The 25,338-nt window shown below is 43.2% G+C and overlaps 2 protein-coding genes across 2 annotated transcripts in view; one reads left to right on the top strand and one right to left on the bottom strand.

Annotated features, from left to right (window-relative positions):
• The window catches only part of CUNH3orf52 (chromosome unknown C3orf52 homolog), a 32,618-nt gene extending 23,435 nt beyond the window's left edge, over positions 1 to 9,183 (top strand). Inside the window, exons 4-6 of the mRNA XM_012810038.1 lie at positions 1,421 to 1,491; positions 4,797 to 4,978; positions 9,179 to 9,183. Of these exons, the coding sequence (XP_012665492.1) occupies positions 1,421 to 1,491; positions 4,797 to 4,978; positions 9,179 to 9,183 (258 nt within the window). The remainder of the gene's footprint in view (positions 1 to 1,420; positions 1,492 to 4,796; positions 4,979 to 9,178) is intronic.
• Positions 9,184 to 15,627: 6,444 nt separating this feature from the next.
• Positions 15,628 to 25,017, bottom strand: GCSAM (germinal center associated signaling and motility). Its single transcript, XM_003797718.1, has 6 exons — positions 24,989 to 25,017; positions 22,132 to 22,200; positions 19,806 to 19,850; positions 18,774 to 18,820; positions 16,823 to 16,851; positions 15,628 to 15,942 (listed from the first exon to the last, which is right to left on the bottom strand). The coding sequence occupies exons 1-6, from the start codon at positions 25,015 to 25,017 to the stop codon at positions 15,628 to 15,630; spliced, it is 534 nt and encodes a 177-aa protein (XP_003797766.1).
• Positions 25,018 to 25,338: the final 321 nt, after the last annotated feature.

Below are 25,338 nucleotides of genomic sequence, written 5' to 3' on the forward strand. Positions count from 1 at the left end.
TAAGAAAAAGGTAACCCAAGAGAAAGGTGGGAAACTAATGGGCAGTTCAGAGTTGAGACGATCCAAACAGTTAATAAATGCATTAAAAGATGCTTTCACTTGTCAGCAAGGTGGTACAGATTAAAGCAAGCTGAAATACTATTTCACTCTCCTCAGACTGGCAAAAGTTTAAGTCTGGTCACCCCAAATGCTGACAAGAATATGGGAAGTGGAATACATAGCCATTTCCAGGAGGAGAGGAAAAGGGAGAACGATTTTGTTAAGTTGGAAATGCACCTACCCTTGGGCCCAGCACTTCCATTTCCTGGCATATACCTCAGGAAAACTCTTACATGTATAAGAAGAGATGTCCAAAGATATTGAAAGAGGGTGGCACCTGTGGCTCAAAGGAGTAGGGTGCTGGCCCCATATACCAGAGGTGGTGGGTTCAAACCAGGTCCCGGCCAAAAACTGCAAAAAAAAAAAAAAAAAAAAAAAAAAAATATATATATATATATAAAAAGATGACTACTGTGGCATAAGTGTTAGGGGAAAATTGGACCCAGCGCACATGCTCACTGGTAGGGGGTAGGGAAGTCTGTCTAACCATCAAATGGATTCTGCACAGGAGTTAGATGGATACCCTGCAACCAGACGTGCCTTATGGGGAAATCTCAAATGTAACTTGGAGTGAGAAAAGAAAAAGGCATAGAAGACTATGCGGAACATGGTAACTTTTACTTGAATTAAAATGCAAATTAAATTATGTGACTATATAAGGAAATAGTAATTTATAAAATTATGCAAGGAAAGGTTGCGTGCCAGCTTCAGGGTGACAGCTAGCACGAGGGATTCGGGAAGACAAACTACAGTGTGCATAGGAGTCACTTTAGCTTTATTTCATTTCTTAAAAATGACTGAACTCAACATAGCAAAAGGTGAAGGCGTGACGCACAGGCAATGGGAACACAGGCATCTGTTTTTAGGATGTTTGCAGTAGTTCATGCATAAAATAAAACCTCTGTATCTTTGCAGTTCCCCACATTTTTCCTTCATCCAGGGGGAGTGCTGGCCTGTGGCTCAGCATGGCTTTTCATCCTAGAGAAGGAAGAAAGGAGCCTTGGGCCCTTAGCTGCTGGGTGTTCTGTGCTGCTGTCTCCCTTGCCACTTCACACCACTGAGGCCACAGGTGTCAGCATGACTTACAGAAGTTGAAAATTCCCAGCCAGATCACTTGGTCCTGATCAACATGGGTCTTTTGAATTAGCATTAAGTTGACTTTTGGCTTATGGTAATCTCAAACCTTCCTATTTTTTGGTTCAGAGCTTCTAGATCAGTAAATTCCTGGCAGGAGCAGAATCTCTGTCTAGAAGGATCTCTGCTTTGTCAGGCGATGTGCGATATGATGTCAGTCATGTGTGTGATGGTTTGTTTATTTTAGCTCACGGATGTGTACAGTACATCTCCAGCTCTGAGGCGTTATTTCACTTCAGTTGAAATATTTGACTTAAGGTAAGAGTGTGGAGCCTTCCACTTTGGTGTTTCTCTGATCCTCCCCATGCCCACCCCATCACCATTTACCTGGGAGGGTTTCCCTGAGCCTCCGAGCATGAAGGGAACCAATCATAGAGTCACAGAGTGTGATTCTTTCAAACACATTGGCAGCGAGCCTCTTTGGAAACCAACTGGCTCAACTTTCTTAGTTTAAAATGAGAAAAAGGAAGCGCAGATGAATTATATGGTTCAACCAAAGCTACAGACTGGAGAGGAAAAGCCAGTTCCTGGTGAACCATTCCTGTTTAATTTTGGATGATCAGATAAACTACGGGTAGAAAGAGAAACAGATCTCAGATAACGCTGTGATATAAATGATGTAATCTATGTCCTGGCTTTTGCTTTTGAGGAACACAAATAATCTAGGAGTGTATTCTTTGTGCTTAACATTAAAAACATAAAGATATATCCTACAGCAATAGTCTACCTTCAGCTTCCTTGCTCCTCCCCGACCAGCACCATCAGCTAATTCCATTCCCTGTGACAAAAGTAACAACTGTCAATAGTTTGGTGTGATTTCTTCTGTACACGTATTTACCTTATCTACTACACATGCGTAGTGTGTACACATACATGTGTTTTTTTTCTTTTTTTTAAAAAATTAAATCATAGCTGTGTACATTAATACTATCATGGGGTACAGTGTGTTGTTTCTATATACAATTTGAAATACTTATATCCAACTGGTTAACATAGCCTTCATGTCATTTTCTTAGTTGTTGTGTTAAGACATTTATATTCTACATTTAGAAAGATTCACATGTACCCTTATAGGATATGTTTAAAATTTCCCCCTGATCTTTAATATTTTTGGGCTATAGACATCAGGGCATTTGTGGAGGAGTCAGTTTATTATCCTTTTGATGATTAGGACTATTGCAACTGATTTATACCAAAGCTTTATTACCCACTCTTCCTAAGATGTCTCTGAAATGTGACCACCAAAAAGATTATTCTATTGAGCTTCCCCTCCCAAACCATAATTTTAGCAAACCTGGGAGAGGAAGCGTGGGAAGCACAGAGTAGCACCATGGGACGGGACCAAATGGACCTGCGGTCTGCAGGCACTTATAGTGGCTGGCTGCCTCTGTCCTCCATTTTTATAGGCCCTCTGTGTCCACATTACCTAATCATGACATCTGTGACATTGCTCATTTTCATCACAAACCATGAGAAGGGAGAAATGATGATCAGACCCAACACATCTTCCTTCATGTCCTCGCCTCAACTTGCAATTCAAAGATGGAGGCGGAGTTGAGAGAGGAAGGCCCTTAAAAGCCTCTGTGGTCTTTCCCCGGATCCAGCCCTATGTTATAGGTCCAGAGGAGCTGGGATTATATAATAGGGGTAGAGGTGGATATGGGGAAAAACCCATCAGAAAAACATGGCCAGAAACCTGGCCAACATTTAATGTTAGAGAATCTGTTTTTAAAAGTTTAAAAGAAAAACCCAGGCACTTTAGTATTTTGGATAAAGAAATTCTCCCTGAAAAATATTCTTGTTTTGTTTAGAGTGCTGGGTGATCTGTGCTAGAATTTCTAAAATGTTCCTACAATGTTGATTGAGAAACAATAGCCATTGCTTCCTAAAGTATGCGGCAGGAGACAGCCAGAGCCCTGGCATATGTGCCTGTGTCACCAGGGGCATCCTGACCTCAGTCCTGGACTGGTCCAGGAGGAGCCTGGAACAGTTCCCTTTGTTCCAGGCTGCTGGACTCACTCCAGTGATGGGCAGCTGGGGTGAAGACCACAAGGTTCACTGACGCCCTGAAAACTCCAGCAGTGAATAGACTAGGCAGGCCACAGTGGGCTACAGCTTCTAATTTGTTTTCTGACCTGGTCTTCTGAACATCAGCCTCAGGCCCTTTCTTTTAGCCAGGCCACATCCTTGCCCATGGGAATGCAGGGTAGCTGCCTTTCCGGGTGTTAACCCTCATTAGCCATAATTAGAAAGCAGAGCTCTGAGAACAAGTAATGACACGTGCAAATTAGGGTAGCTTGATTGGAATTTGAAAGTGCATTGTCCAGCCTGCCTATAGTGGCAGCCTTGAAATTGTGAGTTTCTCTAGAGTCCTGACTGTATTATTGGTTTGATCCACAGGCTTTGTCACACTACTTGGCCATAGAGTTTGTAAACTGCCTTGTCAGGCACTTTCTGAGACGCAGGAGTATTGGCCTATACGATCTCTGGCCACAAGAGGGAGCTCTGCCCGTTCTTAGCAAGAGCAGCAGCCTCATTCAGGCACCTGTGAAACTTCACTAGGGCGATGGTCTCAGATGTGATCTCCTATAAATTATTTTAATCTAGGCTACTTGAACAAAAGTGATAGAATAACTATGAAAAATACAAGGCTTGAAATAGCATTTAAAGAAGAGTATAAGCTACTAATTAACTGAGGGTAGCTCTATGTTTGTTTTTATTTTCCTTAGATCCCATTCTGAGAGTTAAAAAGCTTTGTCCTTCTGCCTCAGGGGCCTCTGAAACAGGGAAATGGGACAGAAAAGTTTCTCACTTTAGGGACACACAGGGGAAGTATGATTCTTTGCATGGGCACAGAGCAGTCTCTGTGAGAGTTCAGAAGTTCAGGACCCAGACAATGGGAGGGAGCTGTGGGCCCTTCCTTAAACATTTTTATAGGTTGAATAAAGAGCTGGTTAAACTCAATAGCTCTGGCAGGGGCATGGGGGCAGCGTTAAGAACATGGAGAAGGGAAAGCATGAAAAGGGCAGGCTTCCTGGGCTTGACTTTTTTTTTTTTTTTTGCCACACATTGGAAGAAGAAGAGTTGTCCTGGGCCACACATTAAATACACAAATACTAACAAAAGCTGATGAGCAAAGAAAAGATCTGTGCATAATTTTTATGATATCTGACACCATAGATAAGCAAAACAGGTCTCAACAAATCCACATGAAGCCCCTGGGCTACAGGTTGGATGCCCCCCAAGGATAAAGGATGAGGTTGGGACAACTTATCAGCCCTGCCATCTTCGTTGGCCATAGCTGGGTGGTGGCTCTCCGTAGACATCATCTCCCAGTGGATTCCTGGGCAATCACCAGATGGAAGGAAGAGGTCCGGAGCACCTCAACTTTTTGCGACAAACCTATGAAGAGGATTCTTCTAGGACAGCACATTCTGCTAGAACGGATTGCCGTTTGCTGTTTTGTACTGGAAGAACATGCAGCACTAAAAAAATGTTATTGATTTCTTGAGTTGGAGTGTGATTCTGTTTCTATGTTTTAATGTCTGTGGTTTGCCTTTTAGTGGTGAAAATTCCACAGTGATTTACCACCTACAATTCGGGGTCCCATCAGATAATGAAAATTTTATGAAGTATATGATGAGTGAGGAGTTGGTGCTGGGCATTTTGCTACAAGATTTCCATGATCGGAACATCCCTGGTTGTGAGAGTCTGGGGCTCGATCCAGCATCCCTTTTGCTATACGGTAAGTAGAGCAGGTACAGAAGTCAGAGTTGTGAGGATGAATGAATGAGTGGACCAGATTGGAGACAGATGGTCTGGTTTGGTTTGACAACTTTGGTGACTGGGTATGATGTCAAGTCATTCATCCATGGACTTATCACTCAGCCCATGTTGCTTCTGTCCCACACTCTGTGGAGGATACCCAGTTCCTGCCCTCTATAAGAAGACACTGTAGTTAGAAAAAAAAGTTATGGAAAATATAATTGAACTACAAAGATGAAGACTGGTAAATGTTACCTTGTTGCAATTCACTTACCTTCTAAGCCCCGTGTCCTACTTTACAACATCATTAGCAACCTTTAAGATAACCCTGTGGATTCACAGGAGAGGTGAGTATTGAGGAATTTTAAATAAAGGGTCTAGCTAAGTTGTTGAAAGATAATCTCCATATGGAGACTCTTCTTGCTTTTCTGTTGAAGGCCACTGAATCCATTAAGAAATTAACAGAGAGGCATAAAAAAACCAAATTGATTTCTTTCCATAGAAAATTAAAACAAATTTACTCATGTAGGTTTAAAATGGATAACAGAACAAGAAAATTAACATGTTACTTAATTAACATGGCCAACATCCTACTTGTCTGATTCTGAGAACTTTTTTCTTTTTTTTTTTGATCAGGCTAGGGTGCAGTGGCATCATTGTAGCTCACTGCAATCTCACACTCCTGGGATCAAGCAATTCTCCTGCCTCAGCCTCTTGAGTAGCTGGGGCTGTAGGCACCTGCCACCATGTCTTACTCATTTTTCTAGTTTTTGTAGAGCTGGGGTCTTGAACTCTAGCCTCATGCAATCCTCCTGCCTCAGTCTCCCAAAGTGCTAGGATTACAGGCATGAGCCACCGCACCTGGCCTTAGACTCTGAGAATTTTTAACCCTTTGCATAAAACCTGACAGAAAGTAAGGTTGGAAGGCAAAATGGCTTCACGTCTTGGAAACGTCCTTCCATTGCATCTGGACAGGAGCTTTGGCCTCTGCCCATGATCTCATCTCATTTCTCACTCCCGATTCCTCACTTGGAGGCCTGATGGCTCTTCTTTAGCCCATGATGCCAACAATCATGGCTGTTTTCTCATCCACAGTCCATGAGAAACACTTTCCACACAGCAATAGGTACTTAGTAAATACTACTTAAGTAAATGAAGAAGGGAAATTAGAAGGAGATGTTAGCAGCAGGTGCAGTGACAGCAGTGTAGAATCACAAGAGCAGAACAGAAGATTACAGAGCACACGTGTTACTACTCAGTTCAGGAAGAGGGGTCTGTTATGACATTTCTTGATGATGGAAGCAAAAGTAATCTCAGCCTAAGAAGACAGAGAGTTATGGGAAGCATTTATTAAAGCTTTCTTTTCCCAAATGAATAAAAGGAATGACATTCAGAAGGACAAATTTTAGCTCACTAGAAAATTCTCATAAGTGAACAGTTTCCTCCCAGAGCATCCTGAATCAATATAGTATGTCTGTGGGCCAGGGAGACAGCCATGTGTATGGGGTGAAGAGATTATGTCCCAGTTACAGGAATTTTAAAAAGAAAGGGAAAAACCTCAAGCCTCCAGCCCCCAGCTGTGCACTGAGGTGTGTAAGGCTGGTGGGGGTTTCTGCCATGGTGTGACTGGTCTTGTTTTACTGAGGCCCCCTCCATAAAATGGCAGTGCTACCTCCTTCTACAAGGAGGCAAGGAAGAAGGGAGGAAGATGAGGAAGAGTTTAAGGGGGTTATGAGGCTGATAAGTCCATGCAGAGCAGGATAAAGAGCACTGCTTGTGAGGCCCGAGCAGGGCTCTGAGAAGACCCAAACTCCACCAGATGGCCTCAGGTCCTTAGGACCCAGGGCTGCAGGACACTGGGGATGCCAGTCCCTGAGCACCCTGTGAGCTGTGCAGTCCCTGCTCTTCTGCAGCCTGTCCTCTTTCTCTCAGATATTTCTTCTGGGGGCCTTTCTCTGACCCACATCCCACTTCCTGGAGCGTGAACATGCAGTATGTTGAAACTGCTATAGTTGACCAAACTCCTGCAGTGACCACCACCTCCTTAAGTTGACCTAATTTTCATAGTATCAGTATAGTAGGCCTAGTTCCTTATGTTGACCATCTCCATATGTTGACTGGTTTGTTACACCCACATCCTGTGACCCACATCCCACATCCCGGAGTGTGAACATGCAGTTTGTTGAAACTGCTGTAGTTGACCAAACTCCTACAGGGACCACCACCTCCTTGTTGATCTAATTATCATAGTATCAGTATAGTAGGCCTAGTTCCTGATGTTGACCATCTCCATGTGTTGACTGGTTTGTTACAGTCCCTTGGGTGATCACCTTATAGAGGACTACTGTATTTGAGCCATTTTATATTTTCAGGAATTTGAGTTTCAGCCCCCTCTCAGATGGAAGGGTAGACAGTGACCAGTAGGGAAGGAAGAAAAGAAGAGAAACCCATGGCAGACAAGCAAAGGGGGGGTGAGGTGAGCCCAGGGCAACTCTAAGGGGAGGGAAGAGAAGTGTCAGGGACAGGCTGAGTGAGGCCAGGTGGGTTTCTGACTCTGTTCCCATGAGTGTGGGCTTGGTGGATAATGTTCTTACTCATCTAAGAGGAAAGATTCTTAAAATTGTTTGATTTGTATGTCCCTTAGAGATTCGAAGACAGCTATGTTCCTTCCTTCGAGAAGATTAAATGCACACACCCCTCCTCATTACACAAAATTGTACAAATGATTTCTGAGATTCCAGGGATTCCCCTGATGCCTGACTGCTGTCTGTTGGGGGTTCATATGTATGTACTTTAGAGGCAGAACCTTAAACTAGATAACAATTTGGATTCCTGAGTGCTTTTGTGTGTGTACAGTTCTCAGACTCTAATTTGGAAATATAGTAATTATTTTGACCTGGCTGCAGGTATATTTTAATTTGCTATAAAAATGAAAACTTACTTTTGTATGTAATTAAGAAAGGAATTTTTAAGACTCCTTGCCCCTCACCCTTCCTTGTCTTCGATCGTCTTTACCTTATGGGTGGGCGAGGCCTGGGTAAGTGGGGAGTCTGTTTTACTGATGTCAGAGCTGAGTCAGCAGCAGGAGGTAGTTCGGACACAGATTAGTTACTTGGCCCTGTTTCCTTACATGGGAAGGAGTCAGCCAGTAGACTGGCGGGAAAGGGGGCAAGGCAAACACAGGATTTCTGTGGGAGGGAAGAGGAAACAGCTCCAGCTAGGGCGGGAGAAACTGAGGCCACTCGCAGCTTTCTAGGTCCTTGCATGTGGCATTTAAATGATTCCAAATTTTACAGAACAGAACAAATCCTTTTATTAAAAGGGGTACAGCAGAGAAAGATGAAGCTTTTCTTGCCTCCTTTGGTGCTTAAAAAAGAACAAGCTTGAAATCATCAGGCCGGGGGCGCCCCACCCAGCAGCATGTGTGTGTCCTGTCCTGGGAAAGGCTCCTTGTGGTACCAGGAGAAGCATTTCTGTAGTGGAGGGATTCTCCAGGAATCCATGGAGGGTTGAACTGCAGAGCACTAGTTCTCCCTGGGGGTATTTGGCAATATCTGGAGACATTTTTAGTTGTCACGCCTGAATGTATATGTGAGAGAGTGGCATCCAGTGACTATGAGCCAGGGACTCCTCTGCCCCCTACAGACTCCCCACAGAGTGCACAGCACAGCTGTCTACAATCAAGAACTAGACAGCTCCAGATATCAGTCGTGCCACGGCTGAGAAGCCTGCGGAGGAGGCGGGGGCTCACTCTGCAAAGTGTCGCCGAGTGAGGGGGGTGCACGGGCACCTCCACAATCGGGCTGGCTCCGCACTGCTTCCTGCCTCAGAATTTCTCATGGGATATTGTACAGATTTTAAAAAACCAAATGTCTGAGGTATTTTTATGGTTAGACTATGAAAAGGGACTGAATGTCAAAATGTTCTCAGTATCCAAAAGCCACATGAAAATGTTTATCATGAATATTTATAACACATGATAAATATTTGGCCTTTGAAAAGTATTTAGAGGGGTGTGTGTGTGTGTGTGTACTGAAGAGTAAGCTTTCTGTTAGGAATTTATGAACATTCTAACTTTATATAAGATTTATTCAAACAGAATCAACTAAGAACATAAATATTTAAAATAATCATGATTTTAAAAATCAGCAACTTTTGCCCCCCTGTGTTTTCTTTTCAGAATGAAGCCATGGAGGTTGGTCTGTGTCTGAGAGCCGTGCTCCACTGAGTTTGGGAGATGAAGAGAATTCATTCTGTTTCCCTGACAAGATCCTGTGGCTCAATATAGATGTACCTGGCAATGACCAGAGGGGTGGAGACTGGATCTTTCTCTCCCCATCCTGCTCAGTCCCAAAGCCTAACTCCAAATTAAGTGAAACCACTCCTGTGCACGGCCTCCTTTGGGTCCAGTCTTGATAGAGGTCAGCGGGCTTGCCACAGCATGTGAGGTCGCAGCTATTCTGGAAGCACCAGCCGCTTCCACCCACGCGTAGACACTTTGTTTTTAGGGCAGGCGTGGTGCACTACCTCTTGTTAGGCAGGTCTCCTTAACAAGTGCCATTGGAGCAGGGATACGCAGGCAGCCAAGTGAGGGAGACTGAGTCAGTTCGTCACTGAAATCCCCTCTACCCTCCCACCATTATGGTAGCTCTACCTCTAGACCAGGTTGTGGAGAAAGGGCAAGCACTTTATAAGACCTGAGCGGCATAGCTGTGCCTGACCTGTGTGAGACGCCTGGATATCTCAGCAAACCAGCTGTAGGCATGTCGACCTAATGTAACTGTGACATAGATATATGTGTGTGTATATGTATTTGTGTATTGTATATAACTACAGAAAGAAGATGTATGTTTCTTAATTATTCTGCATCTCCTCATTGTTCCTAGGATTCCTGAACAATGTTTTGGAGTCCCTTTGAGTTTTGAACACATAACTATCATTTTGATAGTCACCCCATTTATACTTTTGTAAACATCCAGCACAGAGTCATGAGGACTGTTTCCCATCTGCTGTGGATATTACACACTGGCTCTTTGCTGCCCAGCGTTCCCAGATAGTGACTGTGTATCTTAATACAGATGATAGTGATACCACCGAAAGAACCACCTTCCTTTGGAGACACACTGTTGGAAGCTTAGTGCAAGATCATTTGAGAGTTAGCTTGGAGGAATATTAATGACTGTATAGATCATCTGTGAATATAGAATTTCCCATCACGAGGGAACAGAGTATTTGTTTTGTTGGGAAAATTGCTTTGCTGGGAATTTACGGAGAGAAAGAGTTTTGTGGTCCTTCAGTGAGAGATCTTTAATGCCAGTGTCACGGGTAAATCAGCCGTGGCTGGAAGCCCGTGTGAGGGCTGCGTGGCCGACTGCACGTCACAGGCTGGGTTTGACTCATGCTCTCTGACGCAGGGCTCGGTTCATGTGAATTTGCTTTCTTATTTAGCTGGAAGATACACGTGCTCTGGCTTACTGTCTCATTGTTCCAGTAGTTCCTTAAACTAGTGACATTAGTGGATTTTCCTCCTTCCTCTTTAATTTTTACGTATCAAATGTGAGCGTTAGTGTTTTTACTTTTTAGAAAATAATGAAAAATTTCAATGGAGAGGGATTTAAACTAGGCACAATAAATTATTTTTGCATCTGCATCGTTGCATTCTCATTTGTCTCAAAGATGTGGACTCTCCAGGGCTGTGCTATGGGCAGGCCTTTTCGTGTGGTAAGTGGTGCTGGAAGAGATTTTTTTCATTCCCCTGAGGGAGGCTTCCTCTTCTGAGAGAAGAAGATCTGGCTGGGTGGGCCTGGGGCTGACTGGGTTCTCCACTCTGTTCCCGAGAGAACAGGGCGAGGCCTTCCATTCCCCACCTCTTCCTCTGAGAGCCCTCCCTGGGGCTGGACAGTAGGGCCTGCTGCATTGAGTTTGGAGACAGGACTTAGCTTTGTTCTTCTCTTCTGCTGTAGAAAGCACCAAGATGCAAGTACGTCGGCTTGGGTTTTGACCACTCGTGTGTCATAAAGAGGACTTTCCATAGGTTTGACTTTTTGGCCCAAGTGGTGTGGAAAGAACTGACCTTTGTAATTGAAGCATTGTGAGGTGTTCGGAAAAAAAAAAAAAAAAGTGGCCCTGACGTATATACACTGTTCTGCTATGGGAGAGAAACTTATTGGTCATCATATATCTTAAAGGATAAGCATGATGCCTTGTGCATAGTAAGGTGAAATAATGAAAGGATTTGAGAAGAAAAACTGCTGTTTTCTGGAAGTCACTTAGTTGTGAGTAGAATAGAAACAGCCAAATCGGATGAATTTTCCCTTGCCAGCAAAATTCTAGCCATGTGTCTAATTATCTCTTGCGTTTCAACTTAATTCAGTTCTGTAGATTTTTAAAAGTGGTGGGTTTTATGGAAACACATATGGGATACTAATGGAGAAGAGGATGACAATAAGAAAAGAAGCTGCTGGTATTATTAGGGAGTCAGGGCTTCCTAGATGAACCAGGAAACAGTGGGGAAAAAAGTACCCAGGTGTTAAAAACAAGAAAGACAAACTGTAGGGGTGTGGGGGGTCAGAGAGAAGAGTGGTCAATATATTTTAATGGGAGAAGGTTTTACATAGGAAGGAGGACTCCAGCTGATCCCTGAAGCACTGGTGGGATTTGAATAAGCAGATTGGCCTGCCTTTACATTTGTGTTTGCTGGGCCGAAGTGTGGAGGTCATAGCTCACTATAGCCTCTAGCTCCTGGGCTCAAATGATCCTTCTGCCTCAGCCTCCTGAGTAGCTGGAACTATAGGCGCACACCACCATCCCTGCCTAATTTTTGTAGAAATGGGGTCTTATGTTGCTCAGGTTGATCCTGAATTCCAGTCCTTAAGTGATCCTCCCACCTCAGGCCCCAGAGTGCCATTATTATTGGTGTGAACCACTATGCCCTGCCTATCCTTTTTCTTTTAGGTGTGAATTCTGGACACCAATGTCTATCCTATTCAGAGTCTGGTCAACGCTAAAAAAAATGGGAGAAATTTCTCAAACTCCTCCCTTCTCTCCCATGAATGTTTCTTTGCTTTGAAACAGGTTAGTTCCCACTATTGTTACATTGCTGGCAGCTTTATCCACAGACATCCTTTCCTACAGGATTAGACATCACAGACTTAGCCTTAGGAAGCCCTCTCATTTTACAGGCGGGAAACCAAGGCCTGGGAGCTGGAGGGACCAGCCCAGAGTTGCACAGTTTGTTCGGGGCCAAGTCCAGCCTGCTGGGCAACCACACGTGCTGAATGGCCTCCTGCCCTGGTAGGAGCCCCAGGGCCATGCAGTCCAGGTGTGGTTGGCATCTGAAAGTTCATGAGGAGCACAGGTGGTTGGAGGGAAGGAAGGATGGAGAGGGATGGCCAGCAGACTGCAGAGGACTTTCTCTAATGAGAATGGGCCCTAAATGCTTCACCAAGCCTAATGAAAGACCCCTCTGTGAGAAGTGGGAGGATTTACACTCATCTGTTGCACAGTTGGCAGAACCCAGCACACTCCCATCAAGTGGCTTTCTGAGCTGGAGAGGATGTAGGGCAGCTTAGAAAAGAACTGAGTCAGATAAATGTAAACAAAATCTCCTTTTCGCTACAGAACCCCATCCTAGCAAGCCTTTTTTCTGTTCTGCCTATGACCTTCTATCTCTGAGAATATCTGAAGCACTTTTCACCGTTCGTCCTAAAAACATTAATATTTGAACTTGTTGTAGACAGTAGATTTTCCTGCCCTGTCTCTGTCCTCTTCCTATTTTTCTCTTCTGTTTTAAATGATAATTTATTCACAGAATGAGGGATTATTTATAGTTGCTAGTATGCACGTAAAACGGAAACCACAAAGTCTGCCGTTGCTACGTAAATTATGCGTCTGAAGTTTGGCTATATACAGTTTCAAGACAAGCAGGGAGGTGTCTTCTGGTTATAATTGTGATTTATAAGGTGAATTTAGATGCTCAGCTTTGCTTTGTCTATCAAGAAAAGGCTTTCTTATATGGAGAGGGTGCATCCATAATCCTTTCAAAACATACACAAATGTGTGGTGTGTGTGTGTGTGAATGTACATTTTCTGCAAAGAGGGTACATGGCTTTCATCAGAAATCCTAAAATCTATGGAAACAGGATCAGCATTATACACTGACATAGTGGATTTCTTTACACTAAAATTTACTAGAAAATTTGAGATTTTTTACACATGAAGTTCATTAAGTTGGGTCATAGAATCTTTTTCCTTACTTTTTATTGATATTATTTTTGATTGATAAATGTATGTATACCTTTTGAAATACTCCAAAATAGCTCAGCTCAAAAACAATTCCCCTTCATAATCCCTCTAATTTTATTATAAGAACAACTTTCTTGGGTTAAATATTTGTGCTTAATATGTTCCAGATGGAAGTTATATATTATTTGGAATAGGTAATACTTTCACAGAATAAAGTTCAAAGAAATACAGTTTATTGCATCAAGAATATTCCAACCAACCAACCTGTGCAATGGTCCAGTATCCCTATGAAATAAGTCCACTGTAAATTCATTGATTGGGTGTTTCTGCTTCAGTACAGGACTGCTGGGTGACCCTGGGTCACCAGATGGATCAGCATGTTTTCCTCCATACATCACAAAAGATTTTTGTTTCTCTATCCTCTTTGATATCAACTATTCAGGGTCTGTGATAGATTTTTTGCATATATTACATATGATCCTCCTGTTTATGGAATAAAGCTGAACCTGCAAGTAACGTGTTCGTAGTCCCAGAGGGAGGAAGAGATAGACCCAGGATTTGAATGGCTGATTCTGTCTCTGGGGTCTACACTCTCTCCCCTAAGCCCAGTTAAGTCTTACACTGTAGTCACTGCTAAGCCTCCTTTTGAACCTATGTGAATCCTGGCCAAGGATCAAAGTTAGGGATCCATGGGAAAAATTTTTGCTAAAGAAGTGGAAATTGGCAGAGGATAAGATACCAAGGTGAGATTGGCTCCCTAACTGAAGACCATTGACTGGCTGGAGTTTGAGCAAACCTGTGACACACTTAAGGTAAAGCGACTGGATTTATCCTCATTTGTCACTTAGCACATTTTCGACGGCAAAGTTACTTAGCTTTGGTTATCTTTGAGAATAAGACAGTAAACACAGTGCAGCTACTGCTTGTCTCAACAAAGCCCCGACTATTTTAACATCCCTAAACCTAGGCCAGTGGCTGTGAGTTAAGTAAAACGGCAAGTGGAGAACACAGGTGTGAATATAGAAATAGATGAATTTGCAAAACGGTCTTGGTTTCACTCATCCAATTTGCAGCTTATTATTTTTTACATTAGTACCTGTTTTTATGCCTCAATAACCAAGTACATTTCTGTTGAGTTTGTCTCAAACTCTGGTCACTTAGAGCAGAGTCTGCAAACTTTTTTCCAGAAAGGGCCCATGTAGAAATATTTTTGGCTTTTTGGCTTTGTGGAGCCTGTGGTCTGTATCACAACTACTCAATTCTCCCATGGTTGAGCAACCACGGATAGTGTGTAAACATATGAGTGTGGCTGTGTTGCAAGATAAGTTTATTTACAAAAACAGGTGGTGGGCCAGATTTTCCCTCTATGATGCCATAGTTTGCTGAAGCCTAGTTTAGAGAATAGACATAATTCTAGGAACATTAAAAAGATGAGGCCATGTAAATAACCAGGTCATACAGGAGTGTTCATTAGAGAATGTTTGAGTGTGGACATTTTATTCATATTTTGTACAATACATTGCTAAATATATACATTTACAATATGGTAGAGGGTCTTCTATGTAGTATATTGTAGGACCACTGATTAGAAGCTTGGGGAAAATGAGCCTTTTAATGAAGTTTTGCCACTAACTTTAATGTATCATTGGGAAAATTATCCTCTTTGAGCCAGAAAAAGGGTAGTGGGATGGAGTAATCTCCCAGGGTCTTTCTACTCTATCTCTGAAGCTGTGATTGTCTTATTAAGACTTCAAGGCAGAAACACAAATTTAAAAACAAAATCCTATAGGTTAAAATTATATAAACATCTGGCCTGGAACCTCCTGATTCAACTCATATAACCAGTGAGGCCACATGGGCCCACAAGTCAAAGGACACTGTATGGAGGACGTGGCCCAGACATGTGGAGTGAGAGGAGCATCGTGGGAGTGCAGCTGAGCTGGAAGGTTGCTATAGTGAGTGAACTCCCTGCTGGATAGTACAACGGTATAATGATATAAATAGTAAAGCTTCCTTGGGATTTCAGAGAAAAATCACGGGGACACTTTATCAGAAGATCCCTACGAAAAGCACAACCCTTTGTGGTGTGCACAGCTATAGGAGAATCAGGGAGCCCCTCTCACCTCCTACCCAGAACCACTTAGAACCCAAGATGATCACTCCTTTCTCAAATTGTGGTCTTTAGGGTAACTGGTTGATCTTCGGATGTCATGTCGGCTTTTGAACAGGATCTGAGAAACCCTGTGGTTTGCAAACCGTGCTCTGTGGGGGAAGGGGTGGATGTAGAAAGTGAGCTGCGGGATCCTTGCACCCCGCATTTGCTTCAGCCAGCCCCTAATGGCCAGCTTTCATTTGCTGATGTTAAGTGCTCTTCCAACCTCTGTGTTAGAAATGAGAAAAGTGACTCTCGGGAGGGGTCCCAGGCAGATGCGGCTGTTGCAGAAAGTGAGAGGAGACGCTGGGCGGCATGAGGAGTTCGTACACATCGTCCGGGGAGGGTGGGTGCCTCGGGGTGGACGGCATATGGAGAAGTGAATACTCGGTCTCAGTTCCTCTGGAGGACTCTCCGGGACTCTCGGCCTTGCAGGAAACATTCTCATAGTAGCCCTCAGAAGAGTTCCCAGATGGCCGTCTTGGAAGGACACTGTGATCGATGAGGGTGTAGCACAGCTCCTCTACGTAGATCTGGTCCGAGCTGTCCTGCTGGTCAAAGGACAGCCGTCATTAAGTTCAGTGGCAACCCAGACCTGACCCTAAGCCAAATTTGTTTTCTATGACTGCCTCCTCTCCAGCAGTCAGCCATTTTTCCTAAATGCCTGCCCCCACTCCAACCACTAGGCCAGGCAGCCAGTGTGCCCCAGCTGCCCAGAGTATTCAGCCTACCCAGGTGTGCCCTCTGCCTCACGTCCCAGAGTGGCCCCTGGACACCTGCACAATTTGCAAAGTCTCAGGGCTCTGGGGGCAGCCCATTCTTACAAAAGGGAACAATCTGATGACACCTTAATGTGTTGGGGTGATGATATTTTACCACCTAGTCCAGAGATATTTGCATTAGTAAAGAGGGAAACATCTCAAGGGAAGGTTTCACTCACAACGGAATCTCAGGAGATGAAAAGCAAAGCAGCAAAGTGCAGGAGACAGAGCGCGGATTTGAAGTGACACTTAGTTTTGAATCCTGGCTCTGCCAACTTGTCCTCTGTCTGGATTTGGGGAAATATAGCTAAATCTCTTAGTTTTCTCATCCCATCTGTAAAAAGGTGGGCGTGGGGAATAATAGCATCAATCTTATGAGGTGGTGGTGACAATGACACAAGGTAAGGCTCGTAAACCACTCAGCAGGTTGCATGTCATAAACTAAGTGGGCAGTAAATGTCAGTTTCTTTCAATAAATGTAAAACAGAAATGGCTGCTGCTCTGACTCCAGGTCCTGCCTATGCTTCCTGGTCTCCCAAGCACTGGCATCCAAAGTGTTTCTTTCATGGATGGGTCAGAAAAAGTCCAGGAGGCCACCTTTTCCTGGAGCAGGGGGTCTGTACTTCTATCCTCATCTCAGAAAATGTCTTTGAACTGTTCTTATTACCTGGATGGGAGCAGATGACATTCCTTCGCCTGCAGAGAGAAAATACACTCAATGAGTTTCAGGCTATGGGGAGATTTGAGGGGGAGAGGGAGGGAGGAGAGGATTATAAGCAATCAGAGAAGTGGGGCACAGCTGGGGTAGCCCTTATCCAGTTATTCTAACCTATATCCCATCCCTGAGAAGGGACAAGGAATAGCAGAGCTGTGCTTAGTTTGTGAGGTGAGATGAGGGAGACACATTCAGTGGGCCTTTGGATAGGAAATCTCTCCCGCCTCCCTCCACCTGCATCCTTCTTTACACAAAATTCACTGCATGCTGACTCTGTACCAGGCACTGGGGAGACAAATAAGAATCAGAAAACAGTCCCTGTCCTCAAGGGGCTCACAGGCTAACAAAGGAGACAGACGAGGGGTTGCGAGAGACCTAGAATGCCGAGAGGAGGCTGCCGTTTCTACAGTGAGTGACAGAGGATGGTGGGGATGTAGGGGCTGCACTCAAGGAGGCTTTGCAGAAGAGGAAACGCTTAGGCTGAACACTACCACTCCTGTACCTGCTGGCAGATACAAACACGAACAGGGCAATTTTTCAAAAGTCAACTTACTTAAAACCAACTGGCATTGGCCATTCAGCAAAGAGGGAAGTGGACACACCTGCTACCCCCTTGTGAAGACGCCAGAGCAAGAGGAAACATGTGCCCTCCCGTGGACGCCTGCAGTACAGGTGCTGTATGGTGCGTGGATGGACATTCCTCCAACAGTGACTCCCAGATCCCCACATCTCTGTAAATGCCTGCGGCCATCTAGGACTTTGCTGATTACCATCACAGGAAAAGTGTCTGTGAGTTTTAACATCTGGTCTTATTTCCACTCCATTTTGCTCTGATGGAGGTTAGAGTTCCCTGGGACCCACTGTTTCCCAGAGTGACATGGCTGGAGTGGCAGGTCTGTATTAGTCATTTTATACACCTTGACAGGGCTAGTTTTCAAGGTGCAGCACTGAAGTCATGAAGGCAAAGTCAAAACTCTGTTTTTCTTCAAAAATCCAATGCCCTTTCCTCAGTCCTGTATTTTCTTATTTTTATTTTTATTTTTGTTTTTATTTTTATTTTTTGAGATGGAGCCTCAAGCTATCCCCCGGGGTAGAGTGCCATAGCATCAAACTCACAGCAACCTCCAACTCCTAAGCTCAAGCAAGTCTCCTGCCTCAGCCTCCCAAGTAGCTGGGACTACAGGCGCCCACCATAACGCCTGGCCGTTTTTTGGTTGCAGCCATCATTGTTGTTTGGCGGGCCCAGGCTGGGGATTCGAACCCGCCACCTTAGGTGTATGTGGCTGGCACCTTAGCCGCTTGAGCCACAGACGCCGAGCCATTTTCTTATTTTTTTCTCTTGCAATTCCATTTAACACCCTCTCTTTGAATTTGTTCTGCTTAACTTCAACACTCTTCTGTCGCTATAGACCATTGCACCAGGCTCCTAAGTAGCTTTTTGGCATTTATTCTTTGCTATAATTTGTTCCCCACAGAGCAGCTGGAGAGATCTCTTTCACACAAATCTGGTCATATTTGTCCCCCGCATAAAGCCCTTCAGAATCCCCTGTAGCTCTCAAGAAGAGGATGAAATCTTTAACGTGGCCGCAGGACCCCTGCACTCCCCTGTGCTCTCTGTATGATGCCTTTGCCTCCACCTCTTGTGTTAACTGTCTCCAGTTAATTCCTTCAAGCTCCAGACCTCAGGCAGTAATTGAAGAATATGGAGACGAACAAGACCGCCCCCGCTTCAGTGAGCTCACAGTCTAGTAGGGAGAATATGCAACTGGACAAATCGAAGCAAAATACAGAAATATTTTGAGCATACTAGAAATATGCCCAAAGGGCTTGGGGAGCACAGAGAAGAGGTGGTTCGGAAATGCAAGTCACCAAAAGTGACAATTATAAAAAAGTTATGACTTACTTTCCTTCTGGGAATCTTGTCTTTCTTTAAAAATGTGTATTTTTTTCCTGCAAAAGAAGGGAAATTGGTGATTTTAATATTCAGAGACTCTCAAAGGAAACAATATAAACTTACAAACTTATTGTTTAACTCTTTGATTTGTTGAAGTTATGCAAATTTTATACCTCCTTGAGCAAAAAGGGATTAGGTAAAAAAGAAGAAAAAATGAATGATGAGGCCAAACAGAAGTACATTCTTTTGTGCCTCTCTCATTCTCTCTCTTCTCCCCTCCCTCTTTTCTAAATCTGATAGAGAATTGATTTACATAAAGAAAACTATGGTGGTATTGCAGGTTACTTACTTTGTTATTTTCTAACAAAGAATCATCTTTTTTTGTATCATAACAGTGAAGGATTTCTAATCTGATTCTAATCTGTGATCTCCAAAACAAACAAATGAACAAACAAGCAAGCCCATTCCTTCCATAGAGCACACAGTATTAAAGACCCCCTAGAAAATGCAATATAAATATAATGCAAGTCCCTTTCCATCGTCTGAAACAAGGACAACACCTACTGTAAGGAGGATGACCAAATGTCCTGGTTGATGTTACTACTAATTCCTTAGTGACCATTAACTATTTTTAGCAACCTTTTCATTCTCAAAGATATCCTAGTTTGGATAGTATATTATATGATGACCCTGACTGTAAATTACCTGGGCAAGAGGCAGAAATGTGTACTTCTGTCCATGGGGATTCTGGGGTTTGCAATATAAAAAAGGATTCTTTCTCTATTAGTTGCCAGTTTCATCCTTGCCTCTGAGGCTTTCCTGTTTGAGAAGAGGACGACACCTCTGCCTCCCTGCCCCGTGAGGTATCGTTCCTGTTTCATCAAACTTGAAGGGTTGCTTCCCTGACCAACTCTGTGTGTAGGTTAGTGATAGGCTTTCGCTATGGCCTCCGACAGCAGGGAGTTCACAGGTAACTTACAGTAAATACCACATTGAAACCACACTTGGGGAAATAACACCTAAAATCAGCTCTCCACTCACCATGGCAGGCAGAAACACCCGTCGGCGATGTGGCAATCCCAGCACCTAAAATACCCAAAAGAAATGATGCAAATCACAAGAAAAGATTTTTTCTCTCCAAGCAAATATTAATCCTAGGCGACCTGGACACAGCTCTCATTGTAGACGACCTTTGTCCTTCTAGGATGGAGATGACCCCATCAATTCCTAATCAGGGAAAAAACTTCCTATTATATTCTCAGCAAAGGGAAAAGATTTTCTTATGCTCAGTTACAGGGATTTATGTGTGATGAACACATAGGGACATCTCCAGGAAATCAAGGTGCAAGGAACAAGTATGTGGACATTTTAGAAATCTTTTTTTTTTTCCAGCTTATCGCAGTGGCACACGTCTGTAATGAGCGCTTGGGGAGGTTGAGGCGAGAGGATCACTAGAGGCCACAAGTTTGAGACCTGCCCGAGCAAAATAGTGAGACCCATGTCTGTATAAAGAGTAAAAAAAAATTAGCTGGCTATTATGGCATTCGCCTATCCTCCCATCTACTCTAAAGGCTGGGGGGGGGGATCTCTTGAGCTCAGGAGTCTGAGCTTGCAGTGAGCGGTGATGACACTGCTGCATGCTGGCCTAGACAGCAGAGAAAGACTCTTTCTCTCAAACAGAAAAAGAAACAGAAAAAAGAATAGGAAGAAATTATTTTTTTCAGGTATGAGTTAGGAAATACCTGTATCAGATTTCACTGCACTCTGAATTTCCTCAAATTTATGCTACATTGTAATTGTATTTTCTAAGTTTATATTTACAACTACCTACATGTTTGAAAGTGAAAGCCCTTTATCTCCAGGAAAACAAGGCACATGTAACAATTATGTAAAACCATTTGAAAAACACCATGCAAAAATGTCTCTTCCGGTGAGCTTTCCCGTGGATTTCTTCCAGAGGGGCGGTGGAGGAGAGGCTGACTGCATGATGACCTCGGCAGGGTCAGCAGCTTTGCTGAGTGTCCTACCAGCCTCTAGGCTTGGTGTATCACTAAAACCTTTGGGGCCAGGGGGCCCCACCGCAGCTCTTCCTCTCCCTCAGGCTGCCTTCAGGGCTCTTTAAACCATTTGCTTACATCTCTTGCTTTGTTACTAAAGAAACAAAAGGAAACTACCAAATCCCACCAATGTTAAGGAACCAGATTCACTGAGGAGATACAAGAATGAAAGGAGGTGGGTGGTTTTGAGTTAATGGATCAGTATCTCTGAATTCCTTGAGGCATAGTTTCCTAATCTAAAAAAATGAGGCCACTATACTGTTCAACTCATGGAGTTGTAAGGAAGAAATAAAATTAAATATGAACAATAGCTATTAGTAAACTGGCTCTTTCCTTTGCTCAACTTTGTCTTCCGTTTATAATACGGATATTTTGGGTTTGAGATGGGTTCAGACAACATCCATGAAGCAGGCCAGACAATCTCTATAACCTGAAGCTACATGCCAATAATTCCAGGTTTCTGTCTCATTCACAGAGCCTTCCCCACTTCCTGGTCTACCCAATCTCTCCCTTAATGAGAAAAGAACCATAATGCCCATGGTTCCTCTGATCTATTTCATCATTTGGATGCATGCTTTAACAGATGCACAATAATACACCCCATTATTGGGTGTTGGGACATCACTGCTGGGTCCCCAGCCCCTAACATGGGCCTTGCTATTAAAAATATAGCAACAGTAGTTATTTTTTAGTTGCAACTTTTTCCCAAAGATCCTCTGAAAACCACATGAAAAGTATAGATAACTCCACAGGCTTTGCCACCCTTTGTGATTCTTGGACCCTGGGATGCTCAGGAATTCTCTTCCTGAGAATTCTTAGTGTCATGGACTCAAAAGAGCTGGTGAGAAAGGATTGATGGGGCCATCTTGATTGAATAGCATCAAGATAATCACAGGGTCTCTCCACAAACCTTGCAACAACAGTTATGACATTGAGGATGTGGTCACTTCAGAAATATAAAACCAGAGCTTCAAATAATTAGGATGGAATTTGAGCACAGAGGTATTTCAGATTGGCAAACAAAGAGGCAACAAGAAATAAAACTCCTTATTTTATAACAGGGCTTATCAAGGACTAACAGGGTGTGTTTTCTGTTGCTAGGGATTCCATGAGGCTCCTAGCAAAGTAGCACATCTCCCATATAAAGTTTCAAAGCCATTTCGTCTTCATCCTGTCTTCACACTTGCTACCCTTACAACTGATGCTGGGTCTAGGAAGGACCCTCCATGGCAGGGATGTGAAGCCCAGGATCTGACACACTTCATTCTCCCTGGCAAAGGCTGGGAGGAGTCTGTTGAGTTTTCTCCCACCTGGATGTTCTCTGCTTGGGGGTTTGAAGTCTCAGATCCCAAGGCATCTCTTGAGTGTCTTGCTGCCACCTAAAACTTAACAAATCAGAAATGGGCTAAATATTTCTTCTCCAGGCTTCTTATTTCTGTTTGTAATTGTTCCAACTGTCCTTACTTCTGCTAGCAGCTTCTCCCTCACACCTGTTAATAATCCCTCCTCAAGGGTGTCCCATAGCCTACCTTCAATCTGACGTTATTGCCACTGCCACAGAACAGCCCACTGATTTTCTCTGACAAATGTACATACAGTTAACCCTAAACCACCTGACGCCAAACGTCCAGGAATTTTCATCATGACTGCGAGTATATCTGTCTAGAGCAAGGACTGGTCTTCTTAGCTATCATTAGCTGTTTGACGTAGTTCTAAGAACTCTACACAAGCAATGAGGAAGGGGCTGGCCTTGTCTTATGTAAATGGCCATCTTTTACGGAAAGCACAGGTATAGAGAACATGGGGGAAAAGGGGAAGAAAAAGATTAAAGAAAACAAAATGGTTCATTGCTTGTGTTGAATTTCTACATATTTAACTTCTCATTTGCTGGGAGCTGGGAGTAAGAAGATAAAGAAACAAACACTTAAACATTACTTTCTATACCGTAGTCATTTTATACATTATATTTTGCCTTATTTTAGAATCAATCCCTACAGTAGACACCACAGTTCCCCCCCTTTTTTTTAATCCAATGAGAAAACTGAAGCAAAAAATGTTAGGCAACTTCTCTGAGAATCCACAGCCAGTAGGAGGTGAGGCTGGGTTTGTTTCTGGCAGATTCCTTCCTCTGAGACTCTAAGCTGCTCTCATGAGGGGTAGTTGCTGTTCTAGGCTGTGAGAAATTTCTCCAGCTCTTATAACAAATTTGGTGTGGTGGGGTGTGCTGATTGTATGATAACTGGGTAGTAGGGGTGAAGTTGAAAAATCAGATCCCAATATATATGAGACTTTTTAATATATTAAAGGATTAAAGGAGACATTTTAAATTAGCATAGAAATAAAGATGCTGGACCAATTTATCAATGATTAGGAAAAAATATTATATGTGACATTGTACATTAAATGTATGTCATCAGATATAAAACAATTAAATCCCTACAAATTGTATATGTGGATTTGTCTTATCGTGAAGAGGAGGGAAGAATTTTAGCATAATGTAACTGCAGAAACTAAAAAGCTTTTTTTTTTTGGCTGGGGGCTGGGTTTGAACCTGCTACCTCTGACATATGGGGCCAGTGCCCTACTCCTTTGAGCCACTGGCACTGCTCGAAACTAAAAAGCTTTTTAGAATTAATTCCATTATCTTTAAAATATAATGAACATTAACTCATAAAAAGTCAGAATGCAAGCCTTGAAAAAATATTTTTTTACAATATTTATGAAAAAGGGCTGATTTCTCTGAAGTACAAAAAGATTTTACTATCCCTGAAACAAAATAGACCAAAATCTAAACAAAAATCAGCAAAAGACATTATGAGGTCTTCACAGATGAAGAAGTATAAATGACCAAAGAACATAATTAAAATTGAATTTGATGTTATCAGTAGTTATAAATGCAATTACCATTTTATTAGTTTATATTCATGCTTTATCTAGTTTTCATTTTTTTGAGTACATATTAATGAGTACATATTAACGTCATAATCCTTCACACTCATATCAGTTCTCAGACACAAATGTACACATTTGACATTAATCACTACTTACATCATTTCTATATTTTGTTTGTTTCAGGGCAGCTGTCTCTTTTGTTTCCAATCATTGATTTAACACTAAAAACACTAATTGAGTGCCTATTATATGCCCCAGACAATGCCAGGAACCAGGAGTTGAAAGACAAATCTCTACATTTGAGGAATTCACAAGTAGATATAAAAATAGTGACTTATACTCTTACAGGAAAATGCTAGAATAGATCAACAAAGGGCTTTGGAGACCCATGGGGAAGAAATCTCAGATAACACTGTTCTCAGGAAGTAACATGAGGCTTTCCATAGCCTCACCAAGCCTCCTTTTGGTAAGTGGTCAAAAGTGGGTCACCTCCTTTCCCTGTGTTCCACTCTCCAGCCGCATGAACTGAGAGCTGGAACTCTAAACATAATCCTATAAAGACTTCCCTATATAACTCACTGTCCCTAGACAGCCTTACTTTATATCCTTGTTTTAGGTGTTATTACTTTTCAGAATGGCTGTTTTGATGTTAATAAAGATAATGATAAAATAAAAGAAATGATCTGATTATTGAGTCCTACGTTATATCGGGCACTGCGCTAGCACCAGAGACTCTAGAATCTGCACTACTCTAAGGTAGGGATTGTATTATTATCTTACCTAAAGTGAGGAAGATGAAGTCATGAAAACTTCAGCCCAATTCTCTACCTATTGAAATGACCTCTGCTTCTCCGCTTGCAGGGAGTGCACACCAAATAAAGCCTGATGGTGACACTGGGTTTACCTTAAAATAATGACTGAGAGAGCGGTGATACCGTTTTTGACTTCCAAGTGGAGCATGAAGAGCTCAGGAGAGCGTCCCTTCCAGGACCCCAGAAAGTTATTACACTTCTTTGGTGATTGCCTATTTTATAAACCTCCCTTGGTAAAGTTTTTCCACCTTTCAGCTGTTCTCCACCAGCTATTCTCTGTGTTTCTGGGGAGAAGGCAAAACCTACAAGAAATTTAAAGTGGTGTCTGGCATAGTAGGCACTGGATGCTTGGCAGTTTTCTTAACTTAATTCCCTTCATTCCCCAAAGCAGCCTCTTTTTCTCCTTCTGACTGCACTGCCCCATCCCAGCTCCCTTGCTCCCCCGCAGGGAGTCTGGACTCACCTGTTTTCCCTCAGCAGAGAGTTTCCCATCCTCTTAGTCCGGTGCCTTCCTCTTTGTCCCTTACCACTTCCTTCTGGCCTGCCTTGTGCTCAAACAGGGCAGACCTGACTTAACGGCTGGCTGTGTGGCTCTGGCCACCTGTACAGAGAGTTGAAAGGAGAAGGGTATCTCTGCAGAGAAAAGGAAGAGGCCTGGGGGAGGGGACTTACAGGCACAAACACGCAGAATGTCCTAAAATGTCAGAGCCTACATGTATCGGACTGTTGGCCATAACCAGAAGCTTTGAACTCCCCCAGAACCCCAGGTCTGCAAGGGCAGATGGGCTGAGTTTTTCCATTACATACACTTAA

Source organism: Otolemur garnettii, unplaced genomic scaffold, assembly GCF_000181295.1.
Source record: "Otolemur garnettii isolate 467f Iridium unplaced genomic scaffold, OtoGar3 scaffold00122, whole genome shotgun sequence".
Lineage (NCBI taxonomy): Eukaryota > Metazoa > Chordata > Mammalia > Primates > Galagidae > Otolemur > Otolemur garnettii.